We start from the raw sequence: 23,612 nt of genomic DNA on the forward strand, positions 1-23,612 counted from the left end.
CACGATGGGGAACACCAAAAATGTGCCTGAAATATTGAACCCATGCAAGGAATTGAATCCGAGTCTTCCGCGTGACGGGCGGAGGCTTTAACCTGGCATAATTAGGAAAATAGACGGACACACTTAAATGCATTTTCTTCAGGATTTTCCTGGTATCTGTGCAGAAAGTACATTAGACATACGTGCCAAATAGAATGATATGTCGTCCGTCAGTAAGCGTCACTGTTTGCATGTATTGGCTCATCGTGTCATGGATCAATTCTTCTTCGTCCCAGTTTTCCATGTTCTTACTGCCGATGACATGTCAAAAGTTATGGTCATCCTAAAAGTCAAGACTTCCTGATTTGAGGACTTGCAGTTGGTCAAACAAACTGGACTTTCTCGGGATGATAAGAAGGAAAAGGTGAGTGAACAAATAAAGTATTTTTGTTTCTGTTTTGAAGTTACTGGTTGAAGGTACATGTATTTTTGTCGTATTTTGCATGTAGGTCTAGTATTGTAATACTTACGTATGGCAAGTGAATACAAGGCACATAAACCAATTTTCAATAAGTTGCATGTTCTGTGTCCCATTGAAGTCCAGTTTGTGTACCTGTAGTCCTGCCCAAGACTTCTAATCGATCCTAGACATGATCCCATAAAGTCAACTTTGACATGATCCCCTGAATTCCTCTCAAGACGAGATCACCTGAAGTAGTCCCAAGACAAGATCCCCTTGGTCCATCCTTGACTAGATCCCCTGTAGTCCACCCCATCAGTCTACAAATTCATCCCTGGTCCTGGCGAGCTGGATCATCTGTACTCATCTCTAAACAGCGTTGCAGTTGGCCTTAGCCTTTATCTAGTCCATCTTGACTAGATCCCCTGTAGACCATCCCTAGACTAGATCCCCTGTAGACAATCCCTAGACTAGATCACCTGTGGTCCACCGGTTCAGTCCACAAATTCATCCTCAGTCCAGGCTAGCTGGATCATCTGAACTCATCTCTAAACAGCGTTGCAGTAGGCCTTAGCCTTTAACTAGTCCATCTTGACTAGATCCCCCTGCATACCATCCCTAGACTAGATCCCCCGTTGTCCACCCCTTCAGTCCACAAATTCATCCTCAGTCCAGGCTAGCTGGATCATCTGTACTCATCTCTAAACATGGTTGCAGTTTGCCTTTATCTAGTCCACCTTGACTAGATCCCCTGTAGTCCACCCTAGACAAGATCCCCTGTAGTCCACCCTAGACTAGATCCCCTGTAGACCATCCCTAGACTAGATCCCCTGTAGTCCACCCTAGACTAGATCCCCTGTAGTCCACCCTAGACTAGATCCCCTGTAGTCCACCCTAGACTAGATCCCCTGTAGACCATCCCTAGACAAGATCCCCTGTAGTCCACCCTAGACTAGATCCCCTGTAGTCCACCCTAGACTAGATCCCCTGTAGACCATCCCTAGACAAGATCCCCTGTAGTCCACCCTAGACTAGATCCCCTGTAGTCCTACCTAGACTAGATCCCCTGTAGTCCACCCTAGACTAGATTCCCTGTAGTCCACCCTAGACTAGATCCCCTGTAGTCCACCTTGACTAGATCCCCTGTAGTCCACCCTACACTAGATCCCCTGTAGTCCACCCTAGACTAGATTCCCTGTAGTCCACCCTAGACTAGATCCCCTGTTGTCCACCCCTTCAGTCCACAAATTCATCCTCAGTCCAGGCTAGCTGGATCATCTGTATTCCATCCCTAGACCCGGTTGCAGTTGGCCTCTATCTCCCTATGCCATCCCTAGACCCGGTTGTAGTTGGCCTTTATCTAGTGCACCTTGACTAGATCCCCTGTAGACCATCCCTAGACCCGGTTGCAGTTGGCCTTCACCATCATCACCAAGACTATTTATTAAGTTGGAATAAACATACAATATGATTGCGTATGAATGAGGGTATGTGTCTAGTTATGCACGAAAACAAACTGAAACCTTTCAGCTCATTTCAACACAAGAAAAAATAAGTAAACACAGAATCAGAATTTCATGTTTATTTCTTTCTTTTTTTTATAACATGACATGGTAGGTATATGAAGAAAATCCACAAACACTTAATTCAAATTCAAACAAAAATATACTATAATAGCCATATGAAAATATGATTCATTTTTTACTCATGATGATCAACAAAACAAAATGTGACCTAGTAAATAGAAGAATATAAAACAAAATAAATATTTCTCTACAGACAATGGTATGTCCCGTGGTCCCCCATACTGTCAACTTACCCAGTCTAAGTAAACTTAGGCTCAGTATTATTCGTTACACTGCTATACTGTATAGCAGTGTAACGAATAATACTGAGCCTAAGTTTACTTAGACTGTCAACTTACCTATCGTTTCAACATTTTTTAGTTCAATGAAACACAGATTTGAACAGTAATTCAGTTACATCAAGTATCTCAGTTTGTGTAAGAGGAAATCCAAAGATGTTCACAAGCATTTATGCTGAAAAACTTAATATTGATAAAAATGAGGGATATCGGGCTGGGACGGGTAATCAAAGATCAAACAATGTAATAAGTTATTCTTTCAAGATTAAAAGGTTGTATTGTCTTTGAAGATTTAGACATAATTTACAGCCACCTGGTTTGAATATAATACATGGTTAAGATATTGAAAAACTCAAGTTTATCCTCTGAGCTGAAGAATATATTGCCATTTCTTACAAATTTGATGACAGTAATTAACATAACGGGTATCAGGGTAGGGTAACAGAGGGTGGGGTACCTGGGTAGAAAATTTGGACCCGTCCCAGCCCAAGAGGGATTCAAATAAAACATCAGCAGATCCTGGCACTGCTAAGGAATGCAGCCCTGCAAAGATAACAGGCCTGCCATAGATAAGTCAAATTGGAAACAAGAGGTATGTCTCAGAGGTAACATCGTCCAAACCTTTGAGAATATTTAACATATAACAGCTCTGGCATCTCTGGTACAATGTAAAAAATGACAAATATTTAGTAGTTCAACATGACACCCACCCACCTTTTTTCAGTTTACAAACAAAACAAAGATTATATAACAAGTTCTGGGGCTTATTTAGCAGCAATTTCTAAATCTGTCAACTTAGAAATGTTTCATCAGTGTAACTGTACACTCACACAATATTTTCTCTGGGAAAGCATCCACAAAATGCTTATTTGAACAATAAAAACATCCAAAGTAAAGTTTAAAATATTACGACAAATAGTTATATATAAATACATGAAGTTCCTCAAAGGCAACATATATTACCTTTACCATATAAACAACTAGGCATGATCGATGAGTATGAAATACATAAATAAAAGATTAAGCAGTGTTAATGTAAAGCAAAATATGTCACTAGAGGTAAGTAATTTTTATTTTGTTCACAAAATGATGTAGACAATAATATCCCAAAGAAACTCACCCCCTGACCATATCTGATGGTAGTGAGTTCAGTTTTACACCACTTTTAGCAATACTCCAGCAATATAACGGCGGGGGACACCATAAAGGGGCTTCACAAATTGTACCCAGGTGGGGAATCAAACCCGGGTCTTCGGAGTGACGAGCGAATGCTTTAACCATGAGACTACCCCATCGCCCCTATCTGATGGTAAGTTCTTAACAAGAGTTGTATGGGACCCGTTCCACAAAGCAAGTAAGACTTTAGTATAGGAGTTACGATTACCCTAATGCTAGGACTGATTTGTGGAATGGGCAACTGGGGTTTTGTGAGCTAATAAAAATGTCTAAAAAATTTCACACGTAATAAAAAGTAGTTACAGTGTTTCAGGTACTGGAAAATTCAATTTTCTTGAAAAAGTGTATGTCAAAATGTTACAAAAATGGAATACATATTATTTTGAGAATCAGTTTATATTTGTCAATGTCACATTTTATAAAATGTTTGTTGTTTAATATGTTAAATATGATGACATCCTTTATTACTTAAAAATGGAGACCCCATTGGATCTGGGGATATGATAATGAAACACTACTAAAGCATCTGAGACAACACAAACATAATGCGAAGGAAAAATAGAAGCAAAAATGTGAAAAAACATAACATATGACAAACTGGACACAATTCAAGAACATTTTCAATTATCAAAATAAAAAAGACAGCAAATATTTTATAATCACATTAGCAAAGTATTTACCAGCAGAGCCAGGGTTTAAGTTTATGTTTCAGATGGTCGGAACTTATTAAAATGAAAGTTAGCAGGATTAACATCACTTTGAACCGTATTTCTGTTATAGTATATCAACTCAATGTAGAGTGAGTGAGTGAGTTTAGTTTTACACCACACTCAACAATATTCCAGCTATATGATGGTGGTCTGTAAATAATCGAGTCTGGACCAGACAAACCAGTGAGTGAGTTCAGTTTTACGCCGCACTTAGCAATATTCCAGCTATATGGCAGCGGTCTGTAAATAATCGAGTCTGGACCAGACAATCCAGTAACCAACAGCATGAGCATCAATCTGCGCAATTGGGAACTGATGTGTCAACCAAGCCGGCGAGTCTGACCACCCGATCCCGTTAGTCGCCTCTTACGACAAGCATGGGTTACTGAAGGTTCATTCTAACTCAGACCTTCACTGGTAGACAAGCCAGTGATCAACAGCATGAGCATATATCTACGCAAGTGGGATACAATGACGTGTCAACCAAGTCAGGGAGTCAGACCACTTGATCCCGTTAGTCACTGTTATGACAAGCCTGGGTTGCTGAAGATCAGCTCTAACCGGGATCTTCACGGGTAACTCAATATAGGATTAAAGTTCAACAATGTAGGAGGAAACTTGAACAAGGGAATGATTCTGACCAACCACAAAACATAATCAGTTTTAATCTGGGATTCAAATCAGCCATCAGCAATTTCTGGCACAATAGGAAATGGTTAGTTGAGATTGTCACAACTTTCAGGGTTACTTCTACAACCTGATGTGTTAACAAGGACAAGTTTCTAAATTCTAATAGCTTCTAAATGAGCGAGTATGGTTTTATGGCGCTTTTAGAAATATTCCACCAATATCATGTCGGGGACACCAGAAATGGGCTTCACATATTGTACCGATGTGGGTAATCGAATCAGGATCTGCAGTTTTGATGAGCGGATGCTATAACCATTAGGGTACCCCACCAACCAAAATATAAAAATGAAAATGATGTCAGATATGACTTTCCCGTGTGTGTTTATTTTTTTAATTTTTAATTTTTTTATTTGTTCCCATGGTTACAAAGTCAATAACAAGGGTATATGGTAGCAACAAGCACAGAAAAGGTGAAGATACATTGTTGTAGAGATATAATAATAATTAGTTGCTGAATATTGGGATGAGCGAATTCCATTTACGATTGAATTTCTCGATTTCATTGTTTCTCTTTGAAATAAATTTTTCTACAGAAAATATCTCTTTTAATACCTTTTTATAATTACTGAATTTTGGAATTGATTTTTTTATATAACATAAATTGATATGTTTTTTGGCAGAGATAATGATTTGATTATGCAATGTACCAAACCAAATCAAATATTTTGTGATGTTTATTTTTCGTGGTAAATTGTTATTAATCCAGAGTTCTAGATCATTCCAGAATTTCATGCTTTGACAGCATTCCCAATAAACATGACAAATGCTTGTGTGTTTATTGGTGTATGAACCTTCACTGGGTGAGGTCTAAACTGTATGATATTGAAACTTGCCAGTCTAGAAACAGATTGAGTCAACAGTTTAGATGGGTATCTTTTTTGTGTATTGTTCACTAAGATGAAGATACTCATGAACCAGCGTGTAGTCCAAGTGTCACACTGTACCCAATGTATGCTAAAACACTTGAGTGAAAAGAGATTAAGGGTAAAAGCCTGGAAAACAACTTAAATATTTATTCTTATTCAAAGGGGTTTCCCCATTAATATAGAAGTTGTAGCTCCCTGTTCTGGTGTTTTTCAAGAATACAGTCTCATGCAAAACAATAAATGTCAAAATATGTTATTCACATGCTTATGAATGTCAATTTTGTGAGAAAGCTACCAATGGGGAGCAAGAAGCTGTGTTTTGATCTTTATATATTAGCATATGGAAAATGATGACTGACTGACTGACTGAGTTTAGTTTTACGCCGCTTTTAGCAATATTCCAGCAATATCACGGCGGGGGACACCAGAAATGGGCTTAACACATTGTGCCCATGTGGGGAATCGAACCCGGGTCTTCGGCGTGATGAGCCAACGCTTTAACCATTAGGCTACCCCACCGCCCCCGGAAAATGATGACAATGTCATGGAGTCATGACAAGGAATATTACATGTACCTACATTACTATATAGAGAGAACTTACAGAGGTTACCCTCTGTATTCATGGTCACATCTATAGCTTTCTTAATGTATCAAACATAATTGTCATGGAATTACATAAATATTATATTGTTTTCTAATATATACTCCCACAAAATCAATTCAATTTGCATCATAAAGTTACATATGTCATATATGTTACTTCATTGTTTAACACCAATATTCCAGTTATTCTGTAAAAATAATACAGCCTGGACTAGACAATCCATTAACTGACGTAATGAGCACATTGCTATAGGCAACTGGGATATAATGACATGTGTCAACTAAATCAGTCAGACCACCTGATCCCGGCTGTTGCCTCTTATGACAAGCAAAGGTTCCTAAAGACAAACGTATACCTGGCTCTCCCGTTTTACTGTGTTGGGTGTACTCTGTTGCTATATATGGCAAGCATGGGTGGTGAAGAACAATCATAGCCCAGATCTTCATGGGTTAAGTAAGCAATATTATCATGATAATAAGAAACAACAAACAATCAATTCATACAATAAAGTAAATATTTTACAAACAGCGAAATACTTCTTTTAATGACCAGGATTAAATTTGTCAAATGTATAAAGCCTTTACAGAAAAACTGACACTTCTATTTACAAAAATAAAAGAATAATAAATGTGAACATTAATTAGGGAGTGGTATTTTATAAAAGTCTGAGGGTTAAACAATCTGTGTTTCTTACCCATGATCGGAGGATCCTGGAACAGCTATCAAGGGAAGCAACTCTACATAGCAAATTGCATCATCTGAGACGACTCAATTACCTCTGCTTACACCCCTGCCCCCCAAATGTCTATACTAATGACTCCCTATTCCTCAGAAGACATTTAGTCATTTGATGATCATATATATTAAAAGTAATGGGAGTGTGTGCTGGGATATGATTTGCTTAGAAACGTGATTCATAAAATGGACAATTCATGGACTATTTCCTTCAGGTGAATCCATTTCTTAAATAGTATGTTTTTCTCAATCCTAACTTAAAAGGACAAAACGTGTCATTTAGCAGGGCAAAATGGAAACCATATTAATGAATGTTAAGTTTGATCATTATTGATCAGAATAATTTCAATTCAGTTGTTTTCCACATTCTGGTAAATATGTGTTGTTACTACTGCAACATAACACAATGTATTCGCATTCCACTGTTATGCTGCAGCATTTTTGAGTGACGTCCTGTCTGTCTCACACCTGTGTGAGTCCATGTAGAAAAATTGTTGTTTTTTCACAGGACTCATAACTTTTATTCTCTACAGATGATTAATATCATGTCTTCATACTTGCAGGTGTTGTTGAGCATTTGATGCTCGGTACAATGCTAAAGATGGGAGTTCAAAGGTAAAAATATCCAGGTATCGGTTATCACATCAGTAAAATAGGAGTGGGATTTGGCTGGACACGATGGGCCATGATAACCCTTCATTGTCATGTTGTTTTCTTTGTTTGTTTGTTGTTACGCCATATACAGCAATATTCCAGCTATGACTGTAAATAAATAAGCCTGGACCAGACAATCCAATGCCTGACATCATGACCATTGGCGTATGATGACATGTGTCAACTATGTCTGCGAGTCTGATCACCTGATCCTGTTACTCATCTCTCACAAGAAGCATGGGTGGTTGAAGATCAATTCTTACCCCGGGTTTCCAGTTTTGGAGGGTGCAGTTTACCCTGCTGAAACATTCTTGTCAAAAGTAAACCTGATTCTTCCATATAACTATATTTAATCTGTAATGGCATGACAGATTAACTTCAGGAATATGAAAGAATCAGGTCATGTCGTCGGCAAGACAAACTACAGCAATATGAAAGAACTGGATGTTCCTTAATGCCTTGAGAGTAGTATATGATCAAGCTCACAACAGACAGTAAACACCCCAAAATATCTTGTATACATATGTTTTTGGCGAGTTAGTCCGGCATCTCAATGGACAATACCGGCACCACAGCTCTAGGCTGTTCATCAATGAGGTCTTTCTTTGATGTGCTTGTCTTCAACTTTTCTGAAGTGTCCACAGAACTCTCTTCAGATTCAGGGTCATTGTTTTGTATAGAATAGGATATGTTTCCATATTCCTGAAGAAATGGACACACACCAAGAACAAACTGACAAAAGTCTTTCCTTATTCCAAACCACCCTGAAAATAAAAGTCTCTCATTAGACCAATGGTTAAAAAATGTAATCGACCAACATAACATTTTCATTACCATAGAAAGTACCCTTGGTTTTCAGGATTTGGCCAACTGTTAGTAAATAGTTTAGGATTTGGTTGGTTTGTTGTTTAATACCACACTCAGCAATATTCCAGCTACATGGCTGCGTTCTGTAAATAATCAAATATGGACCAGGCAATCCAGTGATCAACAGCAGGAGCATCAATATACTCAGTTGGGATTTGATGACGTGTCAACCAAGTCAGCGAGCCTGACTACCCGATCACGTTAGTCGCCTTTTACAACAAGCATGGGTTGCTGAAGACTAATTCTAACCCAGATCTTCACAGGTATATTAGTTTAGGAGGACTGACATTTTTTCGAGAATAACTGATGAAATATGATGCATTATGGATCAGCTGTTCTGAGCCAATAAATGATGTTAATCTTAGATTGAGGGATTTACAGCATAAATTCGAAACATACAGATTATCTGTCACTACAAGTTTCAAGTACCAGTAAGTTATTCTGTATATTATTCATGGATATTTTCAGAGAGAAAATGTAGAAAAACATATGAATGTCAACTCTTCAGATTAACCTCACTAAAGGCAGCCATCATCAAGTACTCAAGTTGGGCATTATGAACAACGGATGATGTCAAATCATATTTTCTCAACAATCCACTGTAGTCAAATTGAGAATCTAAAAATAATTTATTGGAAAGTTATTACACATAATCATTCTACCTGTATGGAGAATATTTACGATTCCTAATAAACATGTACAGGCATTTGTCCAGAAGATTAGCATATTTATAAAACACTTGTTATCTAATATAAAACTTACAGATTATGTTCCATTATTCTGATTGGTAGTGAAGCAGTCCTAGCAACGTGATATTGCATCAGTTTGTTTTCAATACCACATAAGGTCTGTTTGACTTGGCTTCAATAGATGGACTGAGTTGAGTTTCACTTATGATTTCCAAAGCATTTTACATTTTCCTCAACAAAAAGGGAACAATGTAAAATATGGAATAACCCATATAAACTACTGAAAAGAACACCCAAATCTTTGTCATCACTACAGTAAGTCAGTCATGCCATGATGGATCAACTATAGAAATATGAAAGAATCAGACATTCTTTGACTTGAGTAGTGTATGTAGGAATAGGCAACCTAATGTTCCAGTAGGAAGCGGTACATACAGTGGTTGCCTCCCTTTGAGCCGAAGGACAGACAGACCAGCGTGATGAGGGACATGAGAAGGGGGACTGTCACAGCTGTGTAGTTTTTGGGGCTGTCAGTATTGTTGTCCATACGGTCGGCAAGTAATATCTGGAAATACATGAAAAAATGTATCTACGGCAACCTGCTAATGTATATAAGGTCCTGAAGGTTGTAACTTCAAGGTCCGTAAATAAAATGTGAGTGTGTGGCTGTTTCATAATATTTACTATTTCATCCATATGACAAAGGGATGGAACCAATAAATGGCTTCACACACTGTACCCATGTGGGTCATTACACCCACATTTATAAGATTGGTTATGCATTGTTAAGCAACTGTCATTTACCTTGACCAACAATGAAGGTCACTGTAAACTGTACCACTGAAATGCCCCATGTTTCTAAGTTATTATGAACTTCATACAAAGATTAGTGCAAAGAGTTTTCCAGCTTATATACCAAATATAGTGCTCCTGGGTGGAATTTAATTTTCAAATATTTTGGTGATGCTATGGTCATTTAAACCAGAGACCTGTTTAAACCCCCTGGGCCTAGATTTTCGAAGCTCTCTTAGCTCTAAGATAGTCGTAAGTGCCATACATTAACATTAACTTATGACTATCTTAGCGCTAAGAGAGCTTCGAAAATCTAGGCCCATATTTCTAACAATGATAAACTGCCATCACTGCACATCTTACTTCAAATACTAGAAGAGGAATGACGAGAAAGGAATAGCCGACGGCCGAGGAAATGTTGCCTCGACGTTGCTCAGGAATAATGTCAGGTGATTTGAGTAGAATGACAGCAAGCACAACAGCATACAGCACACCGATGAGAGCAACACACATGACAATCCAGATAGGAATAAACACAATCTGAAACACAACATTGTAAATACAATCTTGTGGCTGAGTGAACATACATATGTAATGTTTCAAAATCACAAAGTTATGAACATACATTGTTGTGGAATTTTCCACAAATTAGTAAAATCTAAATATTTTTTATATTTGTATACTTATCCTGCTCTACTTTTTTCACAGAGATTTTGATACAAGCAGGCATTCTTATATTCCTCAGGAGATAAAAACATGAAATCTTTCACAAGTATTGATAAATGAGTATGAGGCTATGAACACAGATTATTCATATATCGGTCAAGAGACTGCAAGAATTTCTTTATTTCACATATTCCTTGATCCTATAAGGACCATTCAAAATTTATGGCAAGGGTGATGATGAGTTTTATGGAAAAGCATGTAAAATGTGAATGACACTCCCCCCACCCCTAAAATGTATATACAAAGTAAGTGACCCCCTCCACCCACCTGCATGTCATATACAAAGTCAATGATCCCACCCACCCAACTCCATGTGTCCAAAATTGATCCCCACCCCCTGACCATAACGTGTGACCCTTAAATTCATTATCTTACTCTCTCCCCCCCCCCATTAATAGTGAACTTTCCGTTTGAGCTTCCCTTTCAACAAATGCACTGATTCAGTATTCTGTCTTAGAAGGCTTCATTTATCAAATGATGTCAACATTATTTCAAATTTGAGAAATTACATGACAGTATTGAACACTTACCACCCAGCTCCAGTTGATGATGTTATCCAGTCTCAAAGCCAGAAAAATAAACTGCAGAACATTGACAGAACAAAACAACTCCATCTGGAAAACAAAATAGAAATGTGAATGGCTCTGTTTCATGTTTCATGTCTCTTTGAATGAAAGAGGAAAGCAAAAATGATGCAGGCCTCAGACTCCCACTCTGGTGAAATACATAATAATGGTTATTTATAACGTGCCTGTGTCAGACCCAATTCACTCACACTCCAAATAATATTATCACTCACAACTTAGTGGAGGAGACAAATACAGGCCAAACTAGGCAAAGTTAATAATCTTGGAAATTTGTCACCTTTTCAGGTGTTCAGGCAATCCAGAGGATTTGTCTGAATTTTCACAAGGTGGCAACTGGCAACAGTATTCCATGTGCACGAAGCAATCTCAACATTACATTCATCGTAAATATACAATACATTCTAAGATGCTTCTGTGAAAGATCAAAGGTGCCGACAGTACTTTATCAGACGAAAATGTGCACTTTATGCATTATGTCACTGTGTATTGGCCATTTTAGTCTCCCCCCTCATAATCGAACAACTTTGCATTATGTCACAATGTAAGCGATATCATGATGCATATCGGTTGTCATCGCCTCGCACAGCCTCCTCCAACATTTATGTTTTCCAAGGGTTAAAATGTCTCAATTCGACTCACAAGTTTTCAGTGACACGGTAACGTTCGCAATGTTTACATTCCCACAATGCAATCTAGGAATGTCGCTTGACTACTCAGCTTCATCTCGATGTACTGATCTAAACTTATGTTGGTAGTAGAAATGGGACATTCATCTTGCCCCATATGGTTTACGTTAATCACAGATGTAATTAAAATGATTTAGAGAAGATATTCAATCCGAACGTAAACTGTCATCAAACTGTTTATCGTTTGTTTTTTCTGGTAACGTTCGTCTTAACATAGGGGGACAGACACATCAATAGAACAGCGTGCCAGTTAGCTCTGTGCAAGGATTCTTAATATAGGTCACCGACACCGTCGTTTGTTTTCTGCCTTAAATTAAGCGTCCTCGTGCTTTAACTATAATACTTCAGGGCGAAAGTGTGCTTTATTACACTATACATGGTGATAGATCGAACTGTATTTCTATGCTAAAGATCAAAGTTTTGTTTGTTGTCTAATGCTGTATTCTGTATTCTGCTGTATGGCGGTGGTCTGTAAAAAATCGAGTCTGGACCAGGCTATCCAGTGATCAACATCATGAGCATTGATCTTTACAATTGGGAAACGATGACATGTGTCAACCACAGCGAGTCAGTGAGTCAAACCACCCGATCCTGTTAGTCGCCTCTTACGACAAGCATTGGTTGCTGGAGACCAATTCTAACCCGGATCTACACAAGTCTTGTGTAGATGGTTCTGAAGTTAAGTTGCAACTTACCTCAAAAGACCTTTCATTCTTGACAGCCCAAACACAGATACCAATAGACACGACGGACATAAACATGAGTGGAATGAAGACGAGGATCCAAGAGTGGTTATCCGTCTCTAGATTATCACAGGCTAACACCTCGAACATGAGGAGCAGAAGGTGAAGACCAGTACACATAACCATGGCCTTGTACTGCACATAGCTGTCACCTTCCATCCTGTACAACAACAATACACATACTTTAGGAGGTGAGGTGAGGTGAAATTGGGTTTAACGTCGTGCTTGAGAATATTTCGCTCATATGACGACGTGCATGCGTGTGTATGTGCTGCTGCTTGTTCTAGCCCAGACTTAAGCTGGTTTTATAGTGCGAGCTCACTGAGATACCGTGCCGCAGTGAAGCATGAATACCCCACTCAGACACATTATACTGACTCCGAGTCGACCAGTCCTTGTTGTACCCATTGATGCCGAGCGCCAGGCAGGGACCAACAAGTACCATATTTTAACGTCTTTTGGTATGACGCGGTCAGGGATCATCATACTTTAGGAAAGAGGTGAGGTCAGGTGGAGTTTAATGGTGCATTCAAGATTGCACTTTTAAAGAGGGTGAGTGAGTTTAGTTTTACGCCGCCTTTTAGCAATATTCCAGCAATATCACGGCGGGGGACACCAGAAATGGGCTTCACACATTGTATCCATGTGGGGAATCGAACCTGGGTCTTCAGCGTGATGAGTGAATGCTTTAACCACTAGGCTACCCCACTGCTCCAATCAGGAGTACAACAAAGAGTATATTCTGGAAACATTGTCATGTCTGTAGTTTCTATGTTTATCTTTCTAATTTGATTTAATTTGAACCTGCGAGTTTATCTGTCATGTTGTTCTCATCTGAATTTTGATATTTACCTTACTGTTTTATTGTGCCTATAAGGCAGAAAGTTTGCCTGTGCAATGTAAAATTAATCTTTCTCATTTGCATTGTCCCACTCATCCACCTATCTATTCACTCACTCATTCATGCACCCATGTGCATGTATGTGCTGTGTATGTGGGTGTGCATGCATGTGCACATTTGTGTGACTGTTGGTACTAATCTAAACCGATGCCATATATATAGTTCTTGATAGTCCACTGATTAAACCTCGGGTAATATACTCCACTCAGTTACAGTACACTATGTACCTATGTTGAGTCTAATACATAACAGGACTTATGGTATATCAAAATGCTTCGCATGAAGTTGGCAATTTAAAGGGGAAGTGTACACGAAAATTAACCTTTTTGTCTTGCACTTTTTCATTATAAACAGTGTTTATCAAGTAGTTTTATATCCAATCCCGTACATATATCAGAAGTAACTAATTTATTTTTTGCGTTATATCAATTCATATTTTCAACATTTACCGAGAGTTCTATGGCCACAATAAACACACCATGGCTTATGTCCCTTGGAAATGACGTCATTGGTGCCCAAACGATAAACGAATGACATTGTTAGACCTTATTAGACCCATTTCACGTGGTGCAGGTAAAGGTGTGGTTCTTGTGGTGTCTCGATGCGCAGGCTACTGTTGTAATCCTGCTGTTGCCTGGTTGTCAGGTGCTTATGTGGGCAGTTCTACACTGTGATGACGTTGCAGTTTGAAAAAATGTATACATTGTACTAAAAGTGTTACAAAGTAACCAAATTGTATAACATATTCAACCTGATTCGGTTGCCTTTCCAACAGTATTTTTTTCACTAAAACTAAAACTACATCTAGCTTGCCATCGGTGAAGGTGGGGCATTCTACGTTTGTTACTAAAATTCCTACATAAATCGTACGATATGTCCCTCTTCTTCCACCTTCACTTTGATATCGATAGTACATATCCAAATACATCACGCAGAAAAATGCAATTTGCAGTTTTGAACTCTGTTTGAAATACGTTTTTCTATGATATCATCCGCTCATTGTAGATCAAATAAAACCAGCTTCAGTCTGGGTCAGTACAAGCAGCCTCACATACACACACACACACGCGCATGCACGTAGTCATATGAGCGAAATATTCTCAAGCACGACGTAAAACCCAATTTCACCTCACCTCAAATATACTTCATCGCAAATCTCGCCAGTTTAGACAGATTACTAAATCACCATTCACTGCGTTTTGCGTAATTTATAGTATGTCTTAATTAAAATGTCAAATTTTACTGGGAGAATGGAATTTAAAAGAAAAAGACGTATCATTGTGCTCAGCGGTAGTTTTGTTGTTGTATGATCGAATCACCAATGCTCGTTCTGAAACATTGTCGATGAACAGAGAATTGCTGAGAATGTTTTGGAAAATACGCAAACACAATTAACGTCAAAGTGAATGTTCAGCCATAGAACAGAGTGTTTATAAAATCACGTCACATGTATGTCGGTTATGTTTCGTACATAAAATCAATTGTATAATTTAAAACACCATCTTCCTTACATGAATCCCTGGAATTCCTCATACAGTTCAAAATAAAATGACAAATGGACTCTGTCACCAATAAGAAGTGTTTCAGTGTAATCTAACGAAATATATAAGATGCCGCGTTGGGAAAGGACCACTTGTTTGAAATATAAACAAAGCCAATCTCAGATTTTACACTGTGTATCCGTTCGCCTACTTGTTGCATACACTTGCTCATTAGTTTTAGAACATACATGGGAAAGGTATCGTAGCAAGCGATAGTTAAATAAAATAGGTGTATTCCAATGATTTTCTAGATTCATCACCACATATTATAGTTTCTGAAAGCATGACGCCATGACTGACGCAAACTCACGCACAACGATGACGGTACTTCTCTTAATTTCTGACTATTTCTCTTGGTCACAATGAAAGCAAAAGAAAATAACAACCAGCAGACTGACAGAATTTTCGGACTACTTACATGTCACATTTATGCACATATGTTGCTTGAAACAACGAAAATTTCCTTCGAAAACTCTGGCATTTTCGGATGCGTGTCGCGGTCAGTGAACATGCCATTTTGAAAAAGTCGCTTCCCGATAGTGATGTCATACGGATGTCAACATTGTTATACATAGAATCTATTTGGTATTTTCATTGAGGTGAGGTTATGAATGAAAATACACATGATCAATCGATCAATCCATCCTACTGCTTACATTTTCTGTTCTTATGCTTCTTTCGTATTTTCACAAACTTTTTTTCACTTGATTAAATTTCAGTATTATTATCTTTTGATTTGGGACTAGACAGGCTAAAATCAAGTGGCAACAATTACGTCATAATCGAAGGGCGGTAACTCTGGCCTGTTTAGCTCGGCAAACAAATACCTCATATTGGCATAACATTTCAGCACTTATTTTGAGGGTTATACTTACATTGTAAGAAAAATGAGTGTATATTTTCAAACATTGGTATTAACTAATTAAAACAGTTTACTTTGATTCACATAAGAATAAATGTGATTTATTCGTGAACACTTCCCCTTTAACACAACACAAATTGCAATATACATTGATACCTAAGGGACAGTTCATAACTTATGGCTAGTGTGTGTGTGCGTGCGTGCGAGTGTGTGTGCGTGCATGTGCACAGAATTGCTGACCCCACCTAGTACATCATTACATGCGTATAAAATTGCAGCCCCCTACCCCCATCCACACACACACACACCTCTCACATTGACAATGTTAGAAAGTTTCTGTGCCATCAGCTTATAACTGTGGTTTTTCTACTACAGTGTGCATCAAGAACAAATTTGTAAAAGATTCTTTGTTGTTTCATGACCGTGACCTCTCACCTATAATGTGGGTTTTTCCACCACACATAGCTCCCTACAGCTGCTCCAACTATGACGGTGCCCTTCCATAACCAGATAGGTAGGAATATGACCCAATAGCTCCATGATATTGAGTTATCTTGACGCAGAGCGAATAGAAGTGAGAACACCAACAAGCAGGAGAAAACCAGGAACTTACTGAAATACGAAGTCTTCATTAACATCATTATAATAAAAGCTCATTAAAATCACTTCTATTTCTCATATATGATATCTTCCTCCACATCACATGAATCCTGGGCGAACTGTGATACCTCCTACTGAAGGACGTGTTCTTCAGCCAATCATATATTGGTCAGCTTCATTCATTTACCATTTTGATTTGGAAAGTTTGATTTAAACGGAAAAAACTCATTAAAAACAAATATTTCTTTGATGGAAGTCCCTGTTGGATTAGAATGCCAGAGTGAGTGAGTGAGTTTTAATTATACGCCACTTTTAGCAATATTCCAGCAATATCACTGTGGGGGACTCCAGCAAAGGGCTTCAGACATTGTACCCATGTGGGTAATTGAACCCGGGTCTTCGGCGTTGGATTGGAAGGGAGGAGGTTAATGGTACCCATGTGGGGAATTGGACCACAAGGTCAATAAGAGGAAAGATTTCCGCCCGTAACCCCCGCTTGAAACGTATTCTATTTATTATGATTATTTCAAGGGTTTAGGGTTTAGGTTTAGGCTTTAGATTCAGCATTATGTTAGGTTTTGGGTTAGGGTTAGGATAGGCTTTCTATAAAAAACATCTATTCTTACTATAAATCTTAGGAATAGAATGGTAATAAAACTCTTACCCAATAAGATGCCAGATCGCCCAGAAACTTATGCATTAAAACTATCCATAATAATATAATGGTGCTACCTTAATATTGTCTACTTCAGGACTCTTAGGGACCACAAATTCTAGTTTGTTATAACTGTAGTTTGTGTGAAAGATTGCCTATCACGAAAAACGTTAATCGGTCACAACTTTCATTTTCTATTCATCATATTCTCTGTACACAGATCTAGTGTTTGTCGAGTGTTTACTGAATGAATTCACCATGTTTACATCTGCATGAAAACTTCGTTTAACATTTATCAAGATATGACTAGTATCAAAAGAAGTAAACCTTGGATTGAAGTCTTGAAATAGGTTTTTCAGATTCATGTTCCGTCATAAATGAGGTATTTTCATTCCCATATTCCCAGGACACCAACAACAAACGGAACACAGAAGTCTTCGGGTTTAGGTCAAATAAATTTATTATCAATTGTGTGATTTATAAAGTTAAGAATCAAAATATATTTGGAATAAAGTTGTATACTTTTGTGATATGAATTGTGACGTTTGTGTGAAGACAATAAAGAAAATAGCGAGAATGAACGTTTGTTATGCTACTAAGGGACTTGTATATGATAACTTCCGTTTCCGGTTGTAAACTTCCTCGTTTGACAGTTTTATAAGCAACATTCTCTATTAGTAGTCCGTAATTCTGGTCATGAATGGAGAATTACGATAATCCTATTTCGTTTGACGTTATGGAAAGAGGTGATATTCTTCGAGATGCCGTGCTGGACGGGGATATAGCAGAAGTAACCGCAGCAATTGAAACGGGCACCTGTCGTCCTGAAGAACCAGACGCAAATGGCCGAACAGTGTTACATTTGGCAGCATGCCGAGGTCACACTGCGATTCTGCGATTGTTGATAAATAGTGGATGTGATATAAATGCCGAGGATCGGCAAGGAAACACGCCTCTTCATTGGTGCGGTCACATTGATACCCTGGAAACCCTGGTGGAGATGGGAGCTAATGTTAACGCACGGTCAGCATCATCTTTGACTTACCAACATGGTTGCTTCTTCTGTAGTGTTCAGTGTCATTTTGTATCCTGGTAATTGGGAATAATCCAGTTACTGAGTACCCTTTTTGGCTAGAATGCACTTTACCGGGCGCAGCCCTCGCTGCTCCCTTTACGATCCTTAGGGTTAGGGTTTAGGGTTTAGTAGGCTGTAGGTGAATTCGTAGACCAGACTGGTTCGTAGACGTGGAAATCCGGTGGATTCGTAGACGGATTGAGCGGTGGATTCGTAGACTTTAAAATGGGAAAAGTTCAACCTCAATGATGATGAAAATCGACGAAAAGTGTTTGCATTTTGTGAAAAAAAAAAAAAAAAAATATCAGGTAAGTATGATCGGTGGTGAAAATATGCTTAAAATAATAAAATATGCTTCACAGCGGTCCACGTCCGACGAATTCGGCCAAATCATAGGCAGCTAATATATTAAATTCAGTTGTGTTAAATTAAAAGATATGTATTAGGTAAGTATCGTCATTCAACGTTCAACTATGAGACCAGCAGAGAAGTAGCAGAAAACACTTCTTAAAAACACTTACATCTCCTACAAAGAGTATTTGCAATCAAAACAACTCACCACTTCCTAAGTAACATTCACAACAACTCAGTGAAACCTGTTAATCCTCCCACAACAATGAAAACAGTCGGGAAACTATGATGAGTAGACTAATTTTGTCTGATCCACGACAAAGTTTACCTGTACAAACACTTATGGTATATAAACCTCAAGAAGGTAAGAAGAGATCATTCTTCAATCACACTTTCTTGTCCTTATCTGCCCTTAGCTTCATTATCACTGAAAACAAAGCATAACAACTTCGTTATACACACTCTAAGTAAAAATCAAACTTAATAAATACTATAATTCAATTATTGATACCGTGCCTCTGAAATCACCGTCTACGAACCAGTCTAGATTCACTTAATCCACCGCTGGCTTATTTAACTGGTTCAGTCACGAAATCACCGTATCCCATTTAGTACCTGTGTAAAAACGTCCTTCCTTCAAAGGAATAACCACCAATACATTGATTGATTGCTCATTATTGGCTAACTTTATTACTTTTTTAAAGATAGGTGGACACAAGTCAAAACATTGATTACACAACAGTCTCGTTTCCTGCTGACTGGGTTCCGTCCTATTGCACAACTTAGTACAATAACCAGTCCAGAATTTTGAGACCAACTCATTCAACTGGATATATAGATATTAGCAGTATTATTACATACATCTAATCACTTGCATATTGCAATCGCAACACTACGTTCATCCTAATCTTTGCAAACACATCGTTGCAGCATGCTCTGTAGTCTGTCTCACAGTCCCTGAACCACATTAGCCCTAAATAAAGCAAGTCTAGATTTCCTCAGGTTCTGAATCTCTGGTCTCCCTAGGGCTCCTTTTCAATATAAATGGGCTTTGTTTGTTACTATCAAAATTATATATATTCAGAGACTAAGCCTTAGTCTACATGCTCTGTTGTACAGTGTGCTCTGACAAACGCAAATCTCAAAACGAGGCTCAGCCGCTAGAAAAGTTAGGCAGTCTTTTACGGTCTTGATATTATATCAATCACATTGTACGTTACGAGAATACACTTAATAAGCGCAAAGAGTGAGTGAGTGAGTTTAATTTTACGCAGCACTCAGGAATATTCCTGCTATATGGCAGCGGTCTGTAAATAATCGAATCTGGACCAGACAATCCAGTGACCAACAGCATGTACATCGATCTGCGTAACTGGGAACCGATGACATGTGTCAAACAAGTCAGCGAGTCTGTCCACCCGATCCTGTTAGTCGCCTCTTACGACAAGAATGGGTTGCTGAAGATCAATTCTAACTCGGACCTTCACGGGTTAATAAGCACAAAGAACACATAACAGGTGTAACTAGTGAGCCAGATGAATTGTGAATCATTTTATGACCTAATCAAACAGGGGCAGTCTGTGACGTCTTAGTTAAGGTCATGCTGTCTAAATTACTCCAGATAAACTAACCTAAACTCTAAATCACAACTAACCTGAAAACAGTAGAGGGGAACCTAACAGTCATGATTGTAAAGGGATGTTTGATTGGAAAGTGATCCCTAGTGATCATATCAGGGTCCTTCATTAGAAAGAGGACCAAAGGGCTAAGGATAGAGATCGAGGTAACCTACCATAACTTACTAAGGACTGGAGAGGCACGTGAGATCAGTAAATCATTGGTTAGCGTCATTTATGAAATGTGTTTATGCACAAATAAATAAGGAAAAAACCATGTAGTTCTTTGGGGTTTTTTTGGCAAAATTTCACATCTTTAAAGGATGACTAGTATGGAGGAACATAAATTTCTTAGAGTCTTTAAGATAAATTCAATCATAACTTGGAACGAGCTTGTAGTGCTTATGAAATGTCACAGACAAAACCAACCTAGTGAAAAATACTGTTTATGAAAACAAGTGTTTTAGAATGGTTTGTGTTCGATTATGAGAAAACATGAGCGATTGCTTGGTCGTTTAGTCACTGCGACCAATCTTTGATTATTTCAATTAATCGGACCACCACTGCACAATACCAAATACAAATGTAGATTTTTATCTTTTGTTGACTGGAGTTTGTTGTTTGAAGAGCAGTTTAGGTACTCTTTTTACTTTAGCATGTTAAATTTCATTCAGCATATGATATATTCAAAATATTTGGTGAATTTGAAGGCAAGTGTCTTTTTGTGCATTAGTGAAGGGGATATAAATTCTTTACTGTGCATCTGACACTGATTGTGAAAAGTCTCTCTTAACATGATTTATGTTTGTAGATGAAGAATTTGCAGCTTTGTATATAAACTATACTTTTCTCAGATAGTAAAAGCAAAGTGGTAAATAGCAGTGATTTTGAAGTTACATTGTTTATTTGTTCCAGAAACAAGATGGGTTTCACCCCAAAATTATTGGCACAGAGACGAGGAGTCCCCAAGTGTACTCTTGAACTGTTCGAACACTTTGAAAAGGAGAATGCGTCACAGGCTTCCCACACAAACACCACAACAAGCTATGTTAATCCACCCAGACCCTCAGTAATACCAAGTGTTTGGTATGAATTCTACTGTGAAATGGGCACCCAAAACACCTGTCTTCTTGTCTTAGGCCTTCTTGGGTTTTCACTTTACCTGGCCTACATCCTGACCGGCCTGCATCGAGGGTATGAAGAGAAGATCCCACTGGATGAAACCAGCTATAAGATACATCTGTAAATAAACTGACCCCTCTTGACATGCAGGAAACAAGTATCTATAGTGATTAATGTCTTGTTCAGAATGGTCTCCTGTGCATGTTCATCAACATTCATCAACATTCAGTTTTGCTTTGGAGCCCTGCCTCCATTGAAGATTGTTGAAATGCCTGTAATAGAAGTGATGTGTGGTATAATCTGAGAATATGAACAGTGTCATTTTGTTGCATGAAAGCTTGTTTGTTTTGTCCATTTTACTGCAAAAGTGACGGCAGATGGTTCAGTGGTCAAACATGTCCTTGAAACATAGATCTGTGCCAGGATCTGCCGATAATGGTTCCATACCATCCAGGTCATGGCTACATACGACATGGATCATCCCTCTGTATCACCCTGATATATGGATCCATATTCCCAATGTTATACAATTATTGACTTCCAGTGAGGTTGATCCAATGATTTATTGACCTTGGACATGTGAAATTCACCATGAATATCTCATGTCCAAGGTCGATAAATCATTGGATCAACCAAACTGAAGTCAATAATTGTTTTATTATATGACAAAAGTACTGAATACATTGAATACACAGTCTTGAATCTCTGTGGTGTCGTTTCGTCTGCCATTTTGATACAGATTGGACGTAACTCTAAACCAGCACAGTCGCAGGGACGAAGCGATGCCTATCGCATTCTTATCTAACATGACGCACGCTGTGCCGAGTTCACAGCTGGAATATCCCAAATCTATTTTTAGCCATGGGAGGTGCTTGGATTGTTATATCAACGTGTCGCTACGTGGCGAAGTTGACATCGCTTAGCGTCAATGCTGTCATGTGACCAAGTGGGCCAATCAGAAGGGGGGAAAATCTACCCGTCATGTAATAATAGCCCTTATTATGATCCATGGATCCATATTGCTCATATTAACCCTTATTATGATCCTAGGTTGTCAGCTCCATACCCATACTCACTGGTTTCACCGAAGTTTGAAACATGTCATTTTGAAACAGGTTTCTCCAGACAGAACGATGACATGCTTTGATATGACTGAATACTGTCTTAGTCACTGAAAGTTTAGCACGCCTCAGTAGAGAACCAGTGTGTAAATGTAGGTGTATGATGAGATTTCACACACTTACCGATCCAAAACCAAGCCGAAAAGGTGAAAGTCAAAACTGTATTATTAGTTTAAACTGATAATCTCAAACGTGCTGTGTTCCATCTGTGAAGTAAAATGATGGTATATTTCCTAGTGGTGGTCCGATTAATTGAAATAATCGAAGATTGGTCGCAGTGACTAAAAGACCAAGCAATCGATCATGTTTTCTCATAATTGAACTCAAACAATTCTGGAACACTTTGTTTTCATCAACAATCTTTTGCACAAGGTTGGTTTTGTGTGTTACATTTCATAAGCACTACAAGCTTGTTCCAAGTCATGATTGAATTTATCTTGAAGACACCAAGAAATTTATGTAAAGATGTGAAATTTTGCCTTCTAACATATCTTTGATAGTTTTTAGTAATTCATAAAGGTAGGAGGGTAACGTTTCTTTTGGCGTTTAGTGTATTTGTTTCTGTCTGGAGCATATATTTGTTTCAGCAGTATTACAACTAAGTGAGGAGGTGTCTCAAAAAGTGAGGAAGCATGTAGCAAAGTGAGGAGGTGTCTCAAAAAGTGAGGCGTGTCAGAAAGTGAGGAGGCTGGTCAAAAAGTGAGGAGACATGTCAAAAAGTGAGGAGGTGTGTCCAAAAGTGACAAGGCGTGTCAGAAAGTGAGGAGGTGTGTCAAACAGTGAGGAAGTCTGTACCAAAGAGAGGAAGCACTTCAAAAAGTGAGGTGTGTCAAAAAGTCTGTACCAAAGGAGGAAGCATAAAAGTGAGACATGCAGGTGACTTCAGGAAACCTATGGCACTCAGCCATCCAAAAAATGTCCAATCTCGCTGATGTTTGA

The 23,612-nt window shown here is 38.4% G+C and overlaps 2 protein-coding genes and 1 long non-coding RNA gene across 3 annotated transcripts; 2 read left to right on the plus strand and 1 right to left on the minus strand.

Moving 5' to 3' along the window:
- Positions 1-6,175: 6,175 nt before the first annotated feature.
- Positions 6,176-17,839, minus strand: LOC124268193 (transmembrane protein 185A-like). The gene is made up of 7 exons (XM_046703220.1): positions 17,716-17,839; positions 16,569-16,745; positions 12,782-12,989; positions 11,344-11,427; positions 10,451-10,627; positions 9,731-9,860; positions 6,176-8,503 (listed from the first exon to the last, which is right to left on the minus strand). Exons 1-7 carry the CDS (start codon positions 17,751-17,753, stop codon positions 8,277-8,279), a joined length of 1,041 nt encoding a protein of 346 aa, XP_046559176.1. The 5' UTR covers positions 17,754-17,839; the 3' UTR covers positions 6,176-8,276.
- Positions 17,840-18,020: 181 nt separating this feature from the next.
- LOC124268194 (ankyrin repeat domain-containing protein 46-like) lies at positions 18,021-21,881 on the plus strand. Its single transcript, XM_046703221.1, has 2 exons — positions 18,021-18,411; positions 21,346-21,881. The coding sequence occupies exons 1-2, from the start codon at positions 18,089-18,091 to the stop codon at positions 21,674-21,676; spliced, it is 654 nt and encodes a 217-aa protein (XP_046559177.1). The 5' UTR covers positions 18,021-18,088; the 3' UTR covers positions 21,677-21,881.
- Positions 21,882-23,181: 1,300 nt separating this feature from the next.
- LOC124268195 lies at positions 23,182-23,612 on the plus strand. The gene is made up of 2 exons (XR_006896228.1): positions 23,182-23,323; positions 23,381-23,612. It is a non-coding gene; the product is annotated as an uncharacterized LOC124268195 (long non-coding RNA).

This window comes from Haliotis rubra, unplaced genomic scaffold, assembly GCF_003918875.1.
Source record: "Haliotis rubra isolate DU_JTF1 unplaced genomic scaffold, ASM391887v1 Scf137, whole genome shotgun sequence".
Classification (NCBI taxonomy): Eukaryota; Metazoa; Mollusca; class Gastropoda; order Lepetellida; family Haliotidae; genus Haliotis; species Haliotis rubra.

What these genes read in the sequence shown, in the direction of transcription:
- LOC124268194 (XM_046703221.1), top strand. Translation starts at nt 18,089, where the DNA reads ATGGAGAATTACGATAATCCTATTTCGTTTGACGTTATGGAAAGAGGT. An exon ending in GGAGCTAATGTTAACGCACG is followed by an intron (nt 18,412 to 21,345) that starts GTCAGCATCATC and finishes TATTTGTTCCAG; the next exon opens with AAACAAGATGGGTTTCACCC.
- LOC124268193 (XM_046703220.1), bottom strand. Translation starts at nt 17,753, where the DNA reads ATGAATCTGAAAAACCTATTTCAAGACTTCAATCCAAG. An exon ending in AGAATGAAAGGTCTTTTGAG is followed by an intron (nt 11,428 to 12,781) that starts GTAAGTTGCAAC and finishes TTTGTTTTCCAG; the next exon opens with ATGGAGTTGTTTTGTTCTGT. An exon ending in TCATCAACTGGAGCTGGGTG is followed by an intron (nt 10,628 to 11,343) that starts GTAAGTGTTCAA and finishes GTTGTGTTTCAG; the next exon opens with ATTGTGTTTATTCCTATCTG.